Source organism: Clarias gariepinus, chromosome 4 (assembly GCF_024256425.1).
Source record: "Clarias gariepinus isolate MV-2021 ecotype Netherlands chromosome 4, CGAR_prim_01v2, whole genome shotgun sequence".
Lineage (NCBI taxonomy): Eukaryota > Metazoa > Chordata > Actinopteri > Siluriformes > Clariidae > Clarias > Clarias gariepinus.
In genome coordinates this window covers 17205354-17225221 of record NC_071103.1, presented here as the reverse complement: position 1 = coordinate 17225221, position 19868 = coordinate 17205354, and the positions used below count along the sequence as shown (strand labels likewise).

The 19868-nt window shown below is 40.0% G+C and overlaps 1 protein-coding gene across 2 annotated transcripts; it reads right to left on the bottom strand.

Annotated features, from left to right (window-relative positions):
• Positions 1-81: 81 nt before the first annotated feature.
• LOC128520439 (immunoglobulin superfamily DCC subclass member 3) lies at positions 82-18115 on the bottom strand. Of its 2 annotated transcripts, XM_053494681.1 has the most exons (15): positions 17887-18115; positions 10686-10831; positions 10286-10591; positions 9554-9698; positions 9269-9399; positions 9046-9183; positions 8584-8742; positions 3902-4067; positions 3496-3752; positions 3155-3319; positions 2836-3024; positions 2314-2430; positions 1500-1629; positions 526-652; positions 82-376 (listed from the first exon to the last, which is right to left on the bottom strand). In XM_053494681.1, the coding sequence occupies exons 3-15, from the start codon at positions 10515-10517 to the stop codon at positions 260-262; spliced, it is 2073 nt and encodes a 690-aa protein (XP_053350656.1). In that variant the 5' UTR covers positions 10518-10591; positions 10686-10831; positions 17887-18115; the 3' UTR covers positions 82-259. The 2 variants fall into 2 exon arrangements, with proteins under 2 accessions (XP_053350656.1, XP_053350657.1); XM_053494682.1 differs by lacking the exon at positions 10686-10831.
• Positions 18116-19868: the final 1753 nt, after the last annotated feature.

Here is a 19868-nt window from a genome sequence, read left to right as displayed (position 1 = left end):
ATATGACCTAGCTTATTTATATAGCTTAAATAGATATCCTCTTCTATACAGTATATAAATATACAGTTACTTTAATACAGTCATACACCAGACTATGTGTGTACAGAATGTATGTGTAGTCTCGTGTCTGTGTGTTACTGTCTGCTTAGGAGGGCTGGAATAAGGCTTTGGTGAATAGTGTGACATGGAGTGGCCAAGTACTGCACTTGGGGAGATGGGGAGGTGTAAGGGAGGAAAAAGAAATGTGTGTACGGGGTTATCAGCCTGCACCAGTGCCTGTGCTTGTACTTGTGCCTTGTTGGCAGTTGGGTTGCTGCTCAATGAGAACCTGGCAGTGTGCCCCTGCAGCCTGCCTCTCTGCAGAGCTGCTCTGAAGCTGTGAACACAGAGCAAATGACACATGGGTTAATGGCACTACTGCTATTTAAAAAGTGCTTATGATTAGAGTAATGAGCTACTTGGAGGCAATGTGAACAGCAGTAGTGTAAATGGGCTATTCGTTTGTGTTTATGTGCCTGTGTTTACCTGTGGCATTAGTTCAATAGCCTCACTGGTGCATATCGCTCCCTCTTTAGGTACCTCGTCTCCTAGTGGTCCCGCTCCGTTATGTGGCACACTCCATTCATCCTGCGTGCCCTTTCTGCAAAATGAGCTACTCGTTGGTACACAGAAACAAACAAACATGGACATCATATGTATTAGTAAAGGTTGATATAGTCAAGGGTTAAAAAGAATACTTATACTTTGATAAAAAAAAGGGGCAGTGTCGAAATTATATGTAACATTGCATGTCACTAAAATAAGAATAGAAAAATCTCACAAAAGTAAAATGTACATTTTAATAAAATTGGAAGTCTATTCAAGATGGTCTGTGATAATTCTCCATCTTTACAGACTCAACAGACTCAGTTTCCATCTGACTTTATTCATATAAATGGTATGACGTCCATCTGTATTGCTTCTGATTACTGAATCTGTCAATTTCTTTTCAATAAATAAGGACCATTTATTTTCATTGAATAAAATCAGTGTAAGGAGAACACTAAAACAGGCAAGCAAGCCATAAGTGAACGTGATTAGTTTTGTTATTTAAAAACAAAAATTTGATAAATCAAATCTAATAAAGTGTTATTAAAGTCTATAGCAAAAATAATTAACTTAAGAATCATTTAACTCAAAAGAAAAAGTCCTGATCTGAGATTTGTAATAAAGATAAGGTCCAAATATACCATATAGTTTAGGGAAAAAATAATAATAAAAAAATATATATATATATATAATATATATATATATATATATATATATATATATATATATAATACTTCAAATAGTATTAGCAAAATCTGATGCAAACCTGCTATCAGACTCAGCCAGCCTACACCACAGAGCAACAGAATGTACAACAGCTGGTTACAGATCAGCACTAGAGGAAAAGCTTCACTGACACAAACCTGCATGACTCTTTGACAAAGCAAATATTTGTGGGGTGGAAAGCTCACCTGCGGCGGTATGCGAACATAAGGAAGAGCACGCAGAAAATAATGCAGGCCATTCCAATGTGGATGCCAACCACGATGCCAGTTACAGAGCTCTCTCCATCTTGCCTGCAGTTACACATGCTTTGCCCTACTGTTTACACACACACACACACACACACATTTCACATTATGATCATCACTTTTTCTTCATAGCCAGGACAGGCTGGAAAAAACCTATATCAGGCATTTTAAACAAAATGTAAAGCCTTGTCACTGGTCTAGAGGTCCAATCAGCCGAGCTGCTTTTTGAGAAAAGTGGTAATCAACTTGATTTAACGCTCTCTCCTAAAGTCACATCTCATAGGAAATGGCTCCCCGTACACAGCTCTGTCTTCTTCTAACAAACCCTTTAACACGGAAGCTCTGTAATGCGCTTTAGTCAGCAATATTTTAAAGTGATCCTCCTGAGAACATCTAGAGGGCCAGCAGGCCATAAACCGGGCTTCTAATGAGGCATGAAAATCCCTACTAATGCGCTGTGTATAAGTGTTTTTAATATAAAACAGCTGAAGGTGCTTTTAACCTTACTATAAATAGGAATTCAACATAGAGTAAAATTGCACTACACCTACAGATAACCTTTCTTAACTTTCTGTCCTCACCTAGTGGTAGAGAAAGCACACTACAGAGAGCTGGGTGAAATGATGCTACGGCCGATAACATGTAATTACACAAATATGATGTATAAACATTAGCCTTTATGTAAATCTATAAATGAAAGGAAAGCCTAAAATGAACTGGTTAGTGAGTGCCAGGTGTGTATAGTGTCACTCACCAGCACTGTTCTTGTCCCCTGTTCCACTCTCAGCCAAGGAGACGAGGCGCTTATTGCACATGCTGTCTCCGTTCCCATTAAATGCCACCAGCTGGATCTCATACATAGCTCCTGGCTCTGTAAAATCACACAGATAATGATCTTTAGCTGTGTCACTCCATTCAATATAGTGATTAATATAAAATATCACATCACGTCATGTCATGAATATGTTCTGCATGTGTCTGTATAATCCATAAGGCTAATCCAGACTTATCTGTAAATGCCGTAATCGAAGGGTATTAAAAAAAACTGGTCGAGTAAATGAACTACTAAATGTTCTCTGCTGAGAATTCACTTGTGCACTAGGAAGGGAAATTTCAATAAAGATTTATGTGTGTAATTAAACAGTTTTCTGTTACATCTCAGCACTGGTCAAATTTCTTAGGACCTCCTAATGTCCTAATTGTAACACTCACTCACTGTGTGTGTGTGTGTGTGTGTGTGTGAAGTGTGTGAAGTGTGTGTATGTGTAAAGCTAACCAAGGTGTGAGATAGTGTGTGTGTTGATGTGGCTGGGGAAGAGCTCCTCTGGACCAAACTGCTCCTGAGGTACGACACGGTGCGACACTTTAAAGCCCTCCAGCTTCCCTGGTTTGCTGGGCAGTTCCCAATAAATTTGCATTGTTGTGCTGTTCAGAACTTTAGTGAAGAAGCTGGGCATGGTGGGAACTATAGCAATAAAAAACATGAAGAGCAAGAGAGAGAAAGAGAGAAAAAGCATAGACATTAATCAAAATTCCAAGAATCGATATTTATGTGACAGTGTTCTGTGGTATCAGCGTGATGTGTGGTGACTTACCGCCCCCTAGTGTTGTGGCAACCACAGTGTTGGACTTCTGGCTGGCCCCCAGAGGAGAGTAAGCTTTGAGGTAAATGGAATAAGTGGTTGCTGGTTCCAGATTATTAAACTCATGCTGGAACGTGTCCTTGCTCACAGCCTCCTGAAGCTCTTTACTGTCTGGCTCTGGAAATGAAATGATGAGAATCTTATTGGTCAGATGATCTTACTGCACAGAATTCCAGCTTCACTTAAAAGATATGTAACTGATGATTGTTACTATCTTTACACCACCAATAGTTTACTTTGCTATTTAGCCATGTCTCACAGTAAACCCACAAACTCCTGTCCGTCTCGCTCACCACCAAGCATGCGTATGTGCAGCACGTAGCCGATGATGTTGTCGGTCACATGGACTTCGGGCTGGTTCCAGCTGAGCTGCAGGGACGTGTGTGTGAGTGGAGTAGCCGTCAGATCCTGTGGAGCCTCAGGAAGTGGATTCTCGGGAGACAGGGACACAGCTAATCGTGCACTGGCCTGGTTGGTGCCGGCGCTGTTCTCTGCTATACACTGATAGATGGCTTCATCCTCAGCAGTGATCCGGGTCACAGCCAGAGTGCTGCAAAGCAACAAGCATCCACATCATCGGAAATAAAATTGTGAAATAAATAAATAAAGTGAACTGAATTTGGTGATTTGATAACATGGCATGTAATAACTTTGCTATTACTGTAGGAAAATAGAAGTCTGAATGGAGGGACATCATACCTGTTGCTGTTGGTAAGTTTGACGTTGTCCCCGGGAGTGAGGATCTTGCCATTTTTTAACCAGATGAGGTGAGGTTCTGGGACGCCCTGAGCCTGGCAGGTGAACACTGCGCTGCCCCCTACTGCTTTAGACACGGACTGCGGCCACTGCAGGAACTCAGGCGGAGCTGAGAGAAAGAGTTTACATTTATCTTTAACTATGTATCTTTAACAGTTCAATCAGCTTAATACAGCTTAACACATAAAATAAATGCTGCATTTGGCATAGAACTTTCCCAAATGACATTACAACTTAAATGGGATTCTTTTTCTTTAAATCTGCATAACCGGTTTTAATTACTAAGGATACACATTGTCTAAAAACAGCAAGAATGATCTTGATCTTTCCTATAAAAAGCAGAACATGTTCCAGCAAAAAAAAAAAAAAAAACATGAAGGAATAAAGCAGGATTAAACTAAGACTGAGACTGAGACTAAGATAGAAGATATGAAAATGACAAAAAAAAAAAGACATCAATCACTTCATATTCATTAATTCACACATAGTGTTTCTGATTCTGTACTGTCAGACCCTTCAGGTCCAGAACTATTTGATATAGTTTGAGTTTAAATTATAACTGTAGCCATATATAAAAGTATATACAGTAGAATATTCTCAGAGACCTTGGTGTAACAGTAGAGAGATACTATATCTCTCTAACAATAGTTGTAATAAAAGATTAAAACTAAAATAAAATATTTACATTCCCTTTTTTCGTATGCAGGATGACAGACAGGCAGGTAGGACTAGTGTTATTATCAACAATAATATAAATTAACATACACGTAATAAATGTAGTAGAAAAAGTGCACATGTATGTGTCTGAATGAAGGTGCGTAAAATGTTTTTTGCTCCCCCTCCAAAGCTCATTATGTCTGTGAATAGAGAGCACTTAACAATGTTTACACGCTAACCTCAAGTGAAGTGTAATGCATACACTGAGACCAGTGCTCATGTGTGTGCTTAGAGCTCATTTTAATGGCAGTACATTGCGGGGAGAGGGAGGGGAATGAGTTCTTGTAATAAATCCAGCCTATCAGTCCTGCCTGGCATCTTGAAGAGCTCTTCACCATCAAGCATGAGTGAAAGCATTAACTCCGAAGAGCTGAATGCTCTGCAAACAGAGGCGCACTGAATGAAGCACAAGCTTCATTATCACATACACTAAGATGCTGTACTAGTCTGTCCGTCATTGTGAACTAACTACACTTCTTTCTCAGGCTGAATGAGGTAGTTTGTTCCAGCTTGGTGCTGAAAGAGAAAGGATGACTTGAGAGGATCCTCGGCGTACAGGAGAAGTTCAGCTGAAGAAGTCCATGGTCATGGGAAATGGTTGAGTGGACAGAACCACATCGGAATACGCTGTTGTGCAAACACAATGGACCCGCTCCATTCTCTCTCTCCCATTTCTCTAGTCACTCTCCATCAATTTGTCGGCAGCATGTCGCTGATAGGCCGCCCGCGGTCCCCGAAGACTGCAAGCATCACCGTCCCCCCAATCCCCAGCCTCTCATGCACCACAACCACACCCAGGCAACCTCCCACCCCCACCCTTAACACACACCATTTCCTAGAGGCCTCCTGGAATAAGGTCAGGGGGTCAAAGTTGGGAGGTGATCCTACACTGAGACACATTACCCTGCTCCCCCTCCTTAGCCCCCCTCCCTTCTCCTATTCTTCCATTCTCACCCTCTTATTGTCTTTCTCACCCTGCACCGTCTTTAAACATCAACCCGGCCTCAACCGCTCTTTCTCATTCTCTCCCTCTGTAAAGTCCTTTTATATTCCTATTTATAATACTTTCCACACATTTTCTTTCTGTTGAAGTGAGCATAAATCTCATCACTGATACTTAACACTTGTCTACATTTTACTGCCTTAACAAAGTAGAACACTAATTTAAAAGTTCCCTCTCTGTTCCCTGTCTGTCTGCAGATGGCTTTTAATTGTCTGTCTCATATCAGGCCACATATGCTGAACTTGTTCAGTCTTGCCTAGCATGAGGACAGAGGGCAGACAGGGTCAGGACAGGCCAACCCATGACTAATTCTCATTTACATATTTCAATTATATGCAAACTACAGCTTCCCATGACCAAAGACAGTCACACACAAAAAAAACTGCTCAAGTTCAAGAGCCTGGGGCAAAACTGGAGACCTGGTCTGGGAGCCTGAAAGTAGATGGTGTGATGAGCAGAATAAGTAAGAATAAGCACCAGACAGAATAGTCTATAGTCTATAGTCTGTTTTATATATATATATATATATATATATATAAAAACACCTGCATCAGGGCATAGAGTAGAAAATAAATGAATACTGAAACTGGATGCTGAGTCACAGATGCAAGAGAGTCAGATAAACCTAAGGTGTTAAAACAGTGCTGAATTAACATCGCTGGGAAACATGACATTTTAATCAGTGGTTCTGGAACATGAAAACAAGAATGCAGCAAATATAAGAAGAGGACTAATACTGGGAGGTGAAGCAGAGGGGTGGAATGTCAGGAGTTTTTCCTTTTCTTTGTTCCTCTACCAGCACAATCAATAAATGAATGAATGCATTATCTAGTCACTGCTGAATGCTGTGAGGGGGAAAGGCTGATTGATTGACTGGCTTATGAGGAGAAGTAGAAAACCTTTGACACAAATGACAGACATTCCACCTTTAATGGTAGGCTTACCTCATGTCTGTATCGTAAAGTCAACAGAATAAACATGCAGTCATACCTAATGCAATGAACTATTTAGTATAAAATTGACCACTGTACTTATCCATCAGCTTTCACTTTAAATAAAAAATACATACATTTATAAATAGTTCTTAAGTCTCGGTCATTTCAATAAAGCACTAGATGATGTGTTATTGTATGTGTTTAAGCAGCATTGTACTAAAGAGAAAAACCGAAACTAAGAACCTAAAAACTAAAAACTAAAAACCATTGTACTAAGAGCAAACCGAAATATATACGTACTAACGTAAACCCCCTTCTACCCCAGTGTGGGAGGCAGGGTGGGTAATACACACTGGAGTGGCTTATATAGCATTATCAGAGTCCAGCTGGAGTCCCAGTCATTTATTATGAGATCTGGATGTGTATCTATATGTGTGTGGGGGTCTGTGCATCCAGAGGGTCAAGGGGTATAAAGAAAAGGGTGTCAACTCAGCCTAGAGGTCAAAGTCAGGCCTGAGGCAGGTTAATCTAGTCTAGCCAAACCTAGTTTCATTTATCAGTGCATATATATATATATATATATATATATATATATATATATATATATATATGCACTGATAAATGCATATATATGTGTGTGTGTGTGTGTGTGTATATATACACACACACACACACACACACATGTATGTATATATATATATATATATATATATATATATATATATATATATATAGATAGATATATATGTGTGTGTGTGTGTGTGTGTGTGTGTGTGTGTGTGTATATATATATATATATATATATATATATATATATATATATATATATATATATATATGTGTGTGTGTGTGTGTGTGTGTGTATATATATATATGTGTGTGTGTGTGTGTGTGTGTGTGTGTGTGTGTGTGTGTGTGTGTGTGTGTGTGTGTATGTTTGAGTGTGTAGGGTTGAGTGTGTATGTGAAGACTGATTTAGGATATGGCTGAATGGCTTACCTTGGGGCTGTACACATACAACCAACCAGTTTTGGCTAATTTAATTTCATACATGACCTCTTCAGGGCAGCTGCATGATGCATATGATCTGCTTCTTATATTTGACATTAGCCAAATGTTACAAGGACAGCAGTCCTAACTTAGACATATTCTATTTAAATAGCATACAGTAGCAGTCAAAAGTTTGACACACCTACTAATTCATTTTCTTTTTCCAGAACAATACTAGAGTGTTTTTTTAAAACTTACACATATGTCTTTAGCTATTTAAGTAACACAACAACAACAGACAGTTGTTATGTAAAGACACCGAGGTAAGCTGTTTCATGATGTAACTGGCTCTCATGAAGACCTTCCCAGGAAGGCGAGACCAAAACTAACCTCTACTGCAGAGTTCATTTAGAGTTACAAACCTCAGAAATCACCAATTAACAGCACGTCAGATTAGAGCCATTATGAAGGCTTTACAGAGTATAAGTACCAGACACATATCAATATAAACTGTTCAAAGGAGATTATTCCATAATTTCGATGCCTTCATCATTATTTTACAATGTAAAAAGAAAAAAAATCAGGAAAGACCATGATATTAGAAGGTGTGGCCAAACTTCTGACTAGAAGTGTGTATTCTGTACCTTGACAGTATATGTTACCCGAGCCACCTTGTCCGCCATCATCAATAACGGAAATACAGCCTTCTTTACTGCACCATTCAAATGTTTTATTGCGGGTTGGGTTTACACCTTCAATCATAAGAAATTTTATCACAAGTCCCAAATTGACTTGAACGGCCCTCATATATTATTAGATTGTTGTGTGTAATGTGTTTACTCAGGACTCAGTGATAAAAAAAAATAAAATCACTTGCCTAATGCCTAATACTTTTAGGTATGTGAGAAAACATTTTTCTTGGTACACTAGCAAAACTGCCAGAAAAATAAGATATGTACATGGGATTTTTTTTGTTCTACCTTGCACCACCAGTCGGCCCAGTGCGGTACGTCTCGTCCTACTTCCAGGTCTGTTGGCTGAGCACACATATACTCCAGAGTGCTGTAGGGTAACATCAGAGATCATAAGGTTACCCGTCCCCAACACCTGGATCCCCTCCACTCCAATAGAACGTCCATCTGCAAGAGACACATGTATAAAGAAGAGATCAATTGTGTAAATTAAAAGCAACACAAGTTTACCCTAGGATGCAAATAATTACATATGACTGTACATACCGTTATCATTACACTACAAAGTAAAATGTCAAAATTGTTGTCAAGCAAAATGCTATAATAATGTATCCACCATACAGTATGTTGCTAGAGAGCAAATAAAAGCTCTTTTTTAAATACAATATCCTCCATTATACTGTGATAGCGGTGCAGCGTGTAAAACTCTAGCATTTTATGAGCATTAGTATCAGAAGGTTTCAATTTTACCTAGCCTGCTCCAGGACACAATTGGTCGGGGGTTGCCGGTGGCAATGCACTCTAAGATGGCAGTCTGGTGGACGTTGATGGTGAGATTTTGAGGACCTGAGAGAATCACTGGATCCTTATAGGTACGAGGAGCTGCCACTATGCAGAGACACAGAAAAACAGACTGAAAAATAGATCTTCAAGTGTTGGACATAAGACAAGCCAGAGTTGTTGCTGCTCTCACCAGTGACAGTAAGCAGGGCCTCGTGACTATAACGTGTGTTAGCAATGTTTTTGGCTACGCAGCGATACACTCCACTGTCTTCATGACGCACGCCGGTGACCTGCAGAATACCACTGGGCAGGAGAGTATACCTGCAGAGAGAGAGAGAGAGAGAGAGAGAGAGAGAGAGAGAGAGGAATTTAACTGAGCATATATATACCTGTATTTATCCACACTATAGAAATAAAGCAGAGAATGTTGACAGCACTGCCCCAACTGTGGATGCAGTGTGTGTGGGTTTGTAACCTGTCATCATCTGTGCTGAGTGTGGTTCTGTTCCTCTCCCACATGATGCTAGCCTCGGGGATTCCATTAATGGCGCAGTGGAAGCGTGCCACCCCTCCTTCATCCACTGTCATGGAGTCTGGGTGGGTGTGAAACTTAGGAAGAGCTGGCAGGAAGCAGAGATGAAAACAGAGCGGAAATGATTCAATACACAGTATGTTAAAGGGCCCACCTCCTGCACTCCCCACTTTTTACTAATTTGGTTGTCACCTTTTTCCAAAGTGCATTTCAGCTAAGTCAGTCTAGAGCTGAGATGTTGAGGGGTTATGGTCCAGGATTCGAACTCTCCTCTGAACAACCTTCTGATTAGTAGGTCAAAGTCTTAAACATTCAGTGACCTCCCCAACATCGAGGGGCATGTGATCAATTAAGGAGGCCAGTTTTAAAAGTAGGAGATTCTCTTAGTTGATCCTGGCCCAGTGAAAGTCTCGGCATGAGGATGAAAGAACTGTGTATGCAAGTATGAGTTTAGGGATCCCTATGTGTTTTTAATAGAGTTAAAATGTGCAGGTTTAATGTGTTTACAAAGACAAAGTGCAGTTATCCTACCAGCATTGAAAGTGTGAAGACCATAATCTCATTCCATTTCACAAACACAGATGAACAGGACCAATTAGGTTAAGCAAACAGAACTCAGTCAGAACATTTAATATATGAATGTTAAATGATTTGCATAAATAGAGGGCCGCTCACATGCAAACTGGACTCGTGCCTTACGGCTGATCAGCATGCCATAGCGGTTCTGTGCAGCACAGTCATACTCTCCCGCATCTGTCTCGTTGCTCTCACGCCGTTTCTGGAAGTTTCGGATCAGGAGCATGCCATTGCTTAACACGGCCACTCTGGGGCCCACCTGCACAGGTACGCCATTTCTCCGCCAGGTAATAGTAATAGGGCCTTCTCCCTCTACTTCACAGTTCAGCATCAAGGGGCGGTCCCTTACAGCGATAATGTCATGGGGCTCTTTGATGAAGGCTAGCTCAGATGTGCTGCCCAAATCTGTGAGAGAAATTAAATAAGAGTAAAAGAGTCAGGTGGAATTGAGCACAACTTTTTTTAGTGTGTTGATGTAAAAAGTGCAGCAGGTGCTTACGAATGGTAAAAAAGTGATAGAGTAGCTGAAATCCTGCTTTGATAATTAAATGAAAATCAAGGAGCAGGAAAAGACTGCTTCATAGTGATGATGGTGATGAGGATGATGCCATTGGCGATGAAGATGATGATGAAGGTGATGATGAGCTGATGAAGCAAAAATAACATCATTAAACAAATGACAAATTTCATTTTGTATTGTAACTAGAACACATAAAATATAAACATGTTATAATTTTAGCCTAAAAAAAAAACAACAGTCTCAGAAGCTTGACTCTCGGAGGCCATTGTACTCTCAGTCCCAGCTTTACGTAGCTGTAAATCCAGAAAAGGTCAGGCTGAGAATGCTGGCCAGAGAGAGGAACGATGGTTCATATTACAGTAATTGATTAGAAAGTATGGTTTAACACCAGCACTGACTTCACAGTACTGACACCATTTTATCAGGAGTAATGTAATAACATTAAAGCCCTGGAAGTGTAATACCACCATTTCCTAGGCAATTTAATCAACAATTGTTGCATATTTAGTGCATAGGACGCATTATCCTGTGTCAGTTCATGTCACTAAGATCATAGAGAACCACATTTAGTGCTTCTTAAATGATTGAAAGTGTTTGGCCAGAGATTGATTTATTCTACGAGAGTGAAGGAAATAGGTAGAGGAATTGGTCTGAGGCTGGGAATTTCACAATGACATCTTCATTCCTTCTACACACTACCGGGTGTTTGCATGAGAAAGTTGGGGACAACAGCGCAGGAGGGGCCGTAGGCTGGCTGAAGAGGGGCTGCTCCAGGCTATTCATCTCAGCTGAACTTGCACTTGACTTTCCCTGGTCTGATTGATGGCTCTGTTAGCACCCCCCATCCCTCTCCATCTCCCCAAAACAGCAACACAATGCTGCCAAATGCCACAGACCCATTCAAGCACCCAAAGCCAAGGCAATGTCAGAAGTGGAGGGGATAAGGGTGGAGGGACAAGGCAGCAGGGTCACATGATTTGGGGTTTGGGGTAGACCAGTGATAGTACTCCATCTTCGCTCCCACCACTTTATAATTACCCTTGCCCCACCCCCAAATCACATAGTCCCCCGCCACACTCTGTGGAACCATCTGCCCTCTCTCCCTGCCCCCAGCACGTTTTCCCCTTTTCACTTGAACTTGGGGGTGACTTTCCCATGCCACCCGATCACTCAAATTTCGCCTCTGTCCCTGTGCCGCCAACACGCCCATCCCTTCATTCTCTCTTTTTTGGGGGGGATGTCTGTGTTGGGTGATTCACCGATGCAGACCCCGACCCTTCACATACCCTGCACCCAAATACTCCCTCTCCCAGCTGTCCCCAAAAATACACAACAAAACACTCCAGTCGCACTTGAACTTGAATGTACCCAATTGTGGAATTGAGAGTCTGTCACCTTTCAGCACATATGATGACCCCATGAAGCCATTATCATGAACTGCTGTCTAGCCTTCTGGCCCTTTCTATACTTATCACTATTCTCTGGCTCCTCAGGACATCATTACCCTCTTCAATCATTCACCTCCAGCTGCTAAGTTCATCTGTCTTTCTGTCCCGTCTTGCACTCATGTACGTTCTCACAAGCAGGATTTTTATAGCTCTAAAGTTTGCACCAGAAGCATATCAATGGCACTAACTCTAAATTCTGGAGCCTATTCATTGTCTACAAGTACAGGAGGTACATCAGGTACATGCCAGGTACATGCCATGCTGTTATTAAGGTATTATTATATAGTATAGCTCAGCCATCAACCCCAAACACAGTGATTTTCTACCAAAGAGTAAACCTAAACTACATTAACTTTTTATTCTGCAAACTGCTACAAATTAACACATTTTACAGAATCAACATGAAATGTCTTAGTAATCCAGTATAAGATTTTCAGTGCAAGTTGGCATACATTCGAATACCATTTTTCCAAAAGATACTGCCTCAAATATAGTCAGTAATTCATCCTGCTAGCTTTTTAAAGCAGCCATGTGTAACTTTAAGCATCTGAAACAAAATGTCAGTCAAAATTTGTCAAAAAAAATCATTACTGTGAAATTTTATCTGCAACACATTCAAATATTCAACTGACAAATTATCCCGTCCACACATTATTATGTCTACAAATTTATGAAATTTAAACCAATACAAGCCACCAGAACAGTTTCAAAGAATCATGGCAAATATTAAACATGTTTCTGGATGTGCATGAACACCTCAAAAACGCTAACTGGATTATTGAAAGTCCCAGTGCTCTCTTACACGTTTGTTACACTGGTGTTCAGTTGGGTTGAGATTTGCTAACACCTGAGTGTTAAAGAGTATGATTTACATTGACTTTAATACACATCAAATCATTCAGTAACATTTTGCGCCCTATGGATGAAAAACTGATCCTGTCAGAAGACATTTCCATCAATAAAGAAATGTTACATTAGAGGATGAAGGGGAGCAGGGAGATTATGTGTTGCTTGTCTCTAAGAGCATAAGTGGACCTACGGCACACCAGCATAATGCTCTCCACAGCCTACTAGAGGCTCTAAGTTTCCCTTCTATTTGTTTCCCATCTGCATGTTCTCTTTATCAAATATCACCTTCTCAGTCTCTAAAGAGCACACAGATCAGGTGAACTACAGAGCACAGAACTCTCAGTCAAAATTTACTCTACATAAGATGCAAGATACAGTATAACTAAAACATTGTCCAGAAGTTGCTTGACTTAAAACTCTTAATATAAGCCTTTAAATCTGTTTAGCTGCATTATTACATGTGAGATGTAGCCATAATGGAAGTGAGATAAGAGTTTTAATTGGTCACATGTCACCATAGCACTGTTTTAATTCAAAGTCTTAGAACAATTCACCTTATTCCTATTGGTTTTGTATCGACTAAAATATCTCCACAGGCTGACCACTAGAATCTAAAGTGACACATTGGATCCATTTATCTGATCAGATTATTTTTTTCTGCACTCTCTTGCTGATTACAATTTGCAGGAGGTTGAGCAGTATGATGGTAACAATGGCTTCTTTGTTACATTGGAGCCACTTAGTTATGCCTACAGCGCCATCTGCATTCTACACTTCCACAATAGCAAGCCCATATCCACTCGTAAAGCACTAAGGGACCTCCTGGCCCTGCGTGTGACTGAGAGAGAAAGTTTGGGGATAAATTCACCTCCCATCTGGGTCTCATTAATAAACAGAGGACTTTGGATATTCACTTGGACACAACACACCCCATCAAACCCCTCCCCCATGGGTAGACCGTGACCCTAGGCCCTAAAGGTCATGAGAGAGTGGGTGCAGGGCAAGGGAGAGGGAGCAGCTTGTGTTTGGCAGCTAAAGCCCAGAATGCACCCTATTCTTTTGTTTATTGTTCTAAAAGCTGGCCGTGAACTTCACAGTTTTTTTTTTTTGCAGGCCTGCCTCATGCTGAAACCCCCACAAACAGACTTGGGGGTTCTGGGTGATACAGAGAGGACAAACATGGTTAAATCCCCTTATTGATGGTGTCCTTTTATAAGGTCCGTAACATCAGGCCTAGACAAATGAAATTCTGTCGCAAATTCTTAAATTGAGATGTTCTTCTCTGGGAGCCACTGCTTACAGCCTTCAGTCACAGTTTAATTCATAAAGCAGTTTTTCCCAGCGCTATTATTTGGATAAAATGCATCACATAAGCACCGCTAAATAAACTGCACATTTAGCAGCACATAGATAATTTAGTGTTTTGTCTACATTATTAGACTGAATATAGCCTTAAAACTGCCTATGCTTTAAACATCTGTGAATATCCTTAAAAGTAAAAGGGGAAAAGTTGCTATGTATTAAAAAAGGTCACTGATGTATTATGAGACAACTTCACTTTAGGACAAAAGGCAGGCCGAATGTAACCTAAACAGGTTTAAAAGAGTCTGAATTACCGTATATTGTGCTAGATCCTTAAATCTTCTTTTATGGCCCCTGTTGTAAATGTTTTATAGGCCACTGCATAGAATGAGCAAAACACCCTGCTGCCTCTTTCACACGTAACAGAGCCTCCACAGCCTCTGTGTTTCCATAGCCTCAGTAGTTGGTCAAAGTATAAACACAGTGCCATGATCTCTATAGTTCGGGACAGAGGGACTCTGTCTGTGGAGCTCTAAGACCAAACGCAGCAGGAGAGAAGGAGCCTGCGGCAGGCCTATTGTGTCTCTAATGGGAGTTAACTCCTCGCTCTGGCTGGCGGACTTTGTGCCCATTCGCTGCCAGTGCAGGCACACAAACGCACAGCTCTTGCCTATTGTTTAAAGAGGGATGCTCATTAAAGTGTGCAGGCCAAATGGGGAATGGGTGTGTATAAGACACAAGACATTTCCGATTGAGGTTTGGGTCAAATTAACTGCGAGGCATGTTCTTACATCCTGCTCACTACCCCCTGGGACTTAATGGGTGGAGTAATTAAATTAACAAACAATTAGAGGGTATGAGTATAACTCATCAATAGCCTTATATTAATTCACTGACCTACCAAAGGATCAACCTCATCTGATCTGGAATATGTTTCCTTAGACCTTCGTATCACCGTCATCACCTTTCAAGGACACGTTGTTGTTTTATAAGCTCGGTTTCTCTGCATTTCCTTTTCACTCATCTTGTCAACCACAAAAATAAATAAAATCACATAGTATACACACCAGGTTTTATGTACTTCCTCTGCCATGCTTAATCAAGTAAGGATATGAACTACAGTTTTATAGTTACATATTCTCTGCAAGTCTGTAAGAAACACCGCTTAATGGTGATGTGTCCCATTATATTGTATTTAAATGTAAATTCCACACTGACATCTTTGTATTTTTGTTCACTCTGTATGTTTGCTGCTCTTGAAACACACAAGAGACACTTCTCACATAAAAGGGGTAAGTGCTTAAAAGTGGTAGTCAAATAAAAGTCAGTTAGGGTAACATTTACATTGTTTAACTACATTTTTGAAAATAACCTCCCTTTAGTAACGGCAAATGAAAGCATGCAGAACGGGAATATTTCTGGCAAGCTTTTTTCTGGAAAAAAACAAATTTCTTCATCAGGGAAAAGTTCAACTGCTGAGCCATAATTTTCTGACAAAACGTATTCCATTAACTGCAATATAGCAACATAACCTATATTCAGTCTGATGCAATCCTCTATATTTAATACCATCTGCTCAAGTCACACTCATTTGTTTTATAATCCCTTTCCCCATAGATTTATCCCATGCATGTTATAAAGAACTCAGCATTTGTGCATCAACCCTAATGCATATTCCCAGCAGCACATTTCCCACAGCATTGAATTAATTTTGTCTCTAATTGGTAAACATAAGACAGACCCCGCACATGAGTGTATAGCAGAAGAGCAGTTCTGCTATACAAGGGCAGAGAGAATAGATGCTTTGCCTCCCTCCCTCCTGTGCCTTGCTGGATTGAGCCTGAGCCGCATGCTGTGTGGATCTTTTGGATTAACCCCCTGAACCAGAGGGGAGCCTTGTTGGATTAAAAGTAGCTCGGTTGTGACTCTATAGAGATATGTGTGTGAGTGTGTGTGCGCGTGTGTGTGTGTGTGCGCGCGTGTGTTTGTGTCTCAGGCAGCTGCAGGGATTGCCGCCCCTTTTAATGAGATCTCAATCAGAGCAGCCACCCCCCTCCCCTGAACCTTTCTAAGTATTTTAGTTTTATGAAGATGAGGGGTGTGGGGGTGTGCCAGGGGTCAGGGCCAAAGGTCAGTGCCACTGTCTGGCCCAGGTCTGTCTGTCTGCTGCACACTGATGCCCATGAACTTGCTACTTTAATCCCCAAATCTGGTGCTGTGAATAAGTTTAGCTTCAATCCTAACACCTATCTATCAAGTACAAAGAACTCTCATCTTGTGTTTTAGGTGCCGCCTAAAATTTTGGGCCCAACACACTGATTAATCAAATAATTGTAATAAAAAAATCTAACAATTTGGCTTTTAAACCCAATCTTACTTAATAATAGTACCTACTTTTATAATCACTTTTATAATTACAGATAAACTGACTGAACCTTAACGAGATTCGAATTATAAAGGGTTTTGAAATAAAAATGTTTAAAATTCGAATATTTAATATTACAAACTATATATATATATAGCAATGTTTAATCCTTATCATTAACCAGCTAACATCGGATACATCAAATAATCTGTACACCACTGAGTTATACACTTAATACACACATTTGTCACATCAATAACAAACATACAATAGAATCTTTAAATACAAATGTTAGTATTTTTACCTATAATGACAGATCACCTCTCTCAGAGCGCTGACTTTACTAAAGCCTGATCTAATGAACACAGCTTTACATGGACTCAGAGTAAATTGAATCATGATTTCACAGAGTCTGGTGACTCTTGGCAGCAGCTTGTAATGTGTTTAATAATGTTCAATAAGATTTAATGTCCGTTTATATGGCAGCCCAAAGAAAGCTCAAGCTCAATATAAGACTAGACCTATGCAGTGCAGTGCGGGATGGCTATAAACATGATAAATACAAAAATATACAAACATACACAATAAAATATCTGTAGCTTACATAATATATCATAAAGGCCTAAATATGATATAAATACCAGCACCATAAAGCAAAAAAGGAGGCCACAGAAAATACTAAACCTATCTAAATCTAAATTAAATCTATTTTGTTTTACCTAATGAAACAAAAGATAAATATTGCCCAACCCAGAGTATCGTCAATTCATCCTTCAGGTGTATATAAAATCTTTTAAAATAATTTTAGCTCATATTTTTGACAATAATAATGTAATGTCTTTACAAGGGAAAAGAAATACGAAACCAAAAGTAAGGTGCTTAAGATAAAAACAATGATTGAGGAACAGAGAGTAATAATGATCCAGTCATGTTTTTGGGGCTGCACAACTATAGTGAACTTGAACTTCAGGTGTAAACCTTTACATCACTGTTTAATAAATTAATAAAGTTCGTGACTCATAAACAAAAACATCAAAGAGGAGAAACATTAAAAGTATCCAAGAGCTATTTGTTTTGATTTTATTGTATCCAGTAAACGTTGCAAAAACGACAAGGCATTTAATATTGTACAAGATAAGCGAAGAGAAAGATGTATTAAGGTAAATAAGACAAAACAAACATCGCAATATAAATAAGTATGATGTATACATTTTACCTGGTAATGTTGCCAGCACTAGCAGCAGCGACACAACCATCATGGTGATGATTTGGTAGAGGTCCATCCTGGGCATCATTGTACACTCCAGAGGATAAACAGATATTTCATTTATCCACAGAAATTCAGTTTTAAAAATGTTTCTTTGTTAAAAAGAAAACGAGAAAGACGACAAATAAACGTATCCTTCTTCTGGAAAAGTCAGCATAACATGTCTACAATATATTGTTGGTGTGCACAAAGCCGTGCGCGTCTGTGTGTGTGTGTGTGTATGTGCAGACTGAGCGCTGCGACCTGTGTATGGAGGCGCACTGCACTCACGCGCTGTTTGCCGCTGCTCAGTCCGAGCCAGACAAACTGAAAGCGGCTGAGGAGCGCGAGCCACGGGGAACAACCAATCAGAGTGCACGGGGCGGGGCTCACAACTCGCACCCCATATAAAAGCGAAGCTCCGCCGCTTGTTACTGCACAAATACCGAGAATAAAGTATGTGCTCAAGAATGTGGGTGGTATAGGCTAGTAGTTGGTCCAAGTTTTGCAACTTTAACATCTTTCACTCATCTAGAAAGGCTGTCCACAAGATTTTGGAGTGTTTCTGTGGGAATTCGTGCCCATTCATTCTGTAGAGCATTTATGAGGTCAGGTATGGATGCTGGATGAGAAAGCCTGGCTCACAATCTCTGTTCCAGTTCATCCCAAAGGTGCTCAGTGAAGTTGAGGTTAGGGCTCTGTGCGGGCCAGTCATCATGTTCTTTCACACCAAACTCACTGTGAAAGAACATGATGGTTCTTTCACCATGTCTTTATAGTCTGTGCTTTGTGCACTGGGACACGGTCATGTTGGAATAGTAAAGGGGCTTCTGCAAACTGGTGCCACACAGTTGGAACATAACATTGTCCAATTTGTCTTGGTATGCTAAAGCATTAAGATTGTCCTTCGCTGGGGATTAACACCTGAATTCAATTATTAAAAGGTTAGGCCAAATACGTTTGTCCCTATAGTGTATATTGGTTGTGTCTCGGTTATTGTGAAAGCCTCTATCCACCTAGGAACTTTTGTAGTCCCGCTTGGGTCAATCGAGGCCTATAGTGACCATTGTATTTATTAGTGAAAAGTATATTAGAAGAGGCATAAAAAGACTTAACCTAGATCCTGATCCATATGCACTGTGTTAGGCAACCAGCATCCTGTTTTCTGTGATCAGGTTAAATTTTCCTTCATACCCTAAAATCAACAAACGGATGCACAGAAAGAAAATAAAATTAAAATCTTTACATTTCAAATAAAAGTATGCCCATCTTTCTCTACTGCAAAACTAATTATAAACTTTAAATCGATGGGCTAATTCACCAAATAAATATCTAAAAAAAAAAAAGATAATGCACTGAATAACACTCACCATGGTCTTGGATTAGAAAAGGCCAAATTGGCTCTCCTGGTTGAGGAGTAAGCTGAGAAAACCACCTCAAAGCCTGTGTTGCTGGAGCACTGTGTGCTGCGCAGCATGACAGCAAAGCCAATTAACAAGCATTAACATACGCAGTTGGGTGTCCAATACACACACACAATACAAAAGCCCTTAAAGCAAAACAAGGGGCCGGCAGTGTGGGTTTTTTTTCATTAGGTATTCTTTTTGGTTCTCCCTGAAAGACATGCAAAAGAGATCTAATTAGGGTTAGGTCTGAACAACATCAACCCATATTCTAAAGCATATACACTATAGCCTATAGGAACACGCAAAGAGTCTGGCTGCTTCAGGAAATACAGCATAATTTACTCAAAAAGTCTGTAAAAAATTTCCATCCAAACATCTTAATGTAAACAGACTAAAATCACTAGCTCCAAAAAAGAAAAAATGAATAAATATGAGGAATTTTCCAGGTTTGAATATCTCTTCATCTCTTAAGATACTCATAAACAACCCTCACACAAACAAATTTTGACAATTTCTTAAAAGAATGATGTATTTTTATGGGCAGTA

What these genes read in the sequence shown, in the direction of transcription:
- LOC128520439 (XM_053494682.1), bottom strand. Translation starts at nt 17,965, where the DNA reads ATGATGCCCAGGATGGACCTCTACCAAATCATCACCATGATGGTTGTG. An exon ending in TGTGTCCTGGAGCAGGCTAG is followed by an intron (nt 8,743 to 9,045) that starts GTAAAATTGAAA and finishes TGTCTCTTGCAG; the next exon opens with ATGGACGTTCTATTGGAGTG. An exon ending in GCACATACGCATGCTTGGTG is followed by an intron (nt 3,320 to 3,495) that starts GTGAGCGAGACG and finishes TTTCATTTCCAG; the next exon opens with AGCCAGACAGTAAAGAGCTT.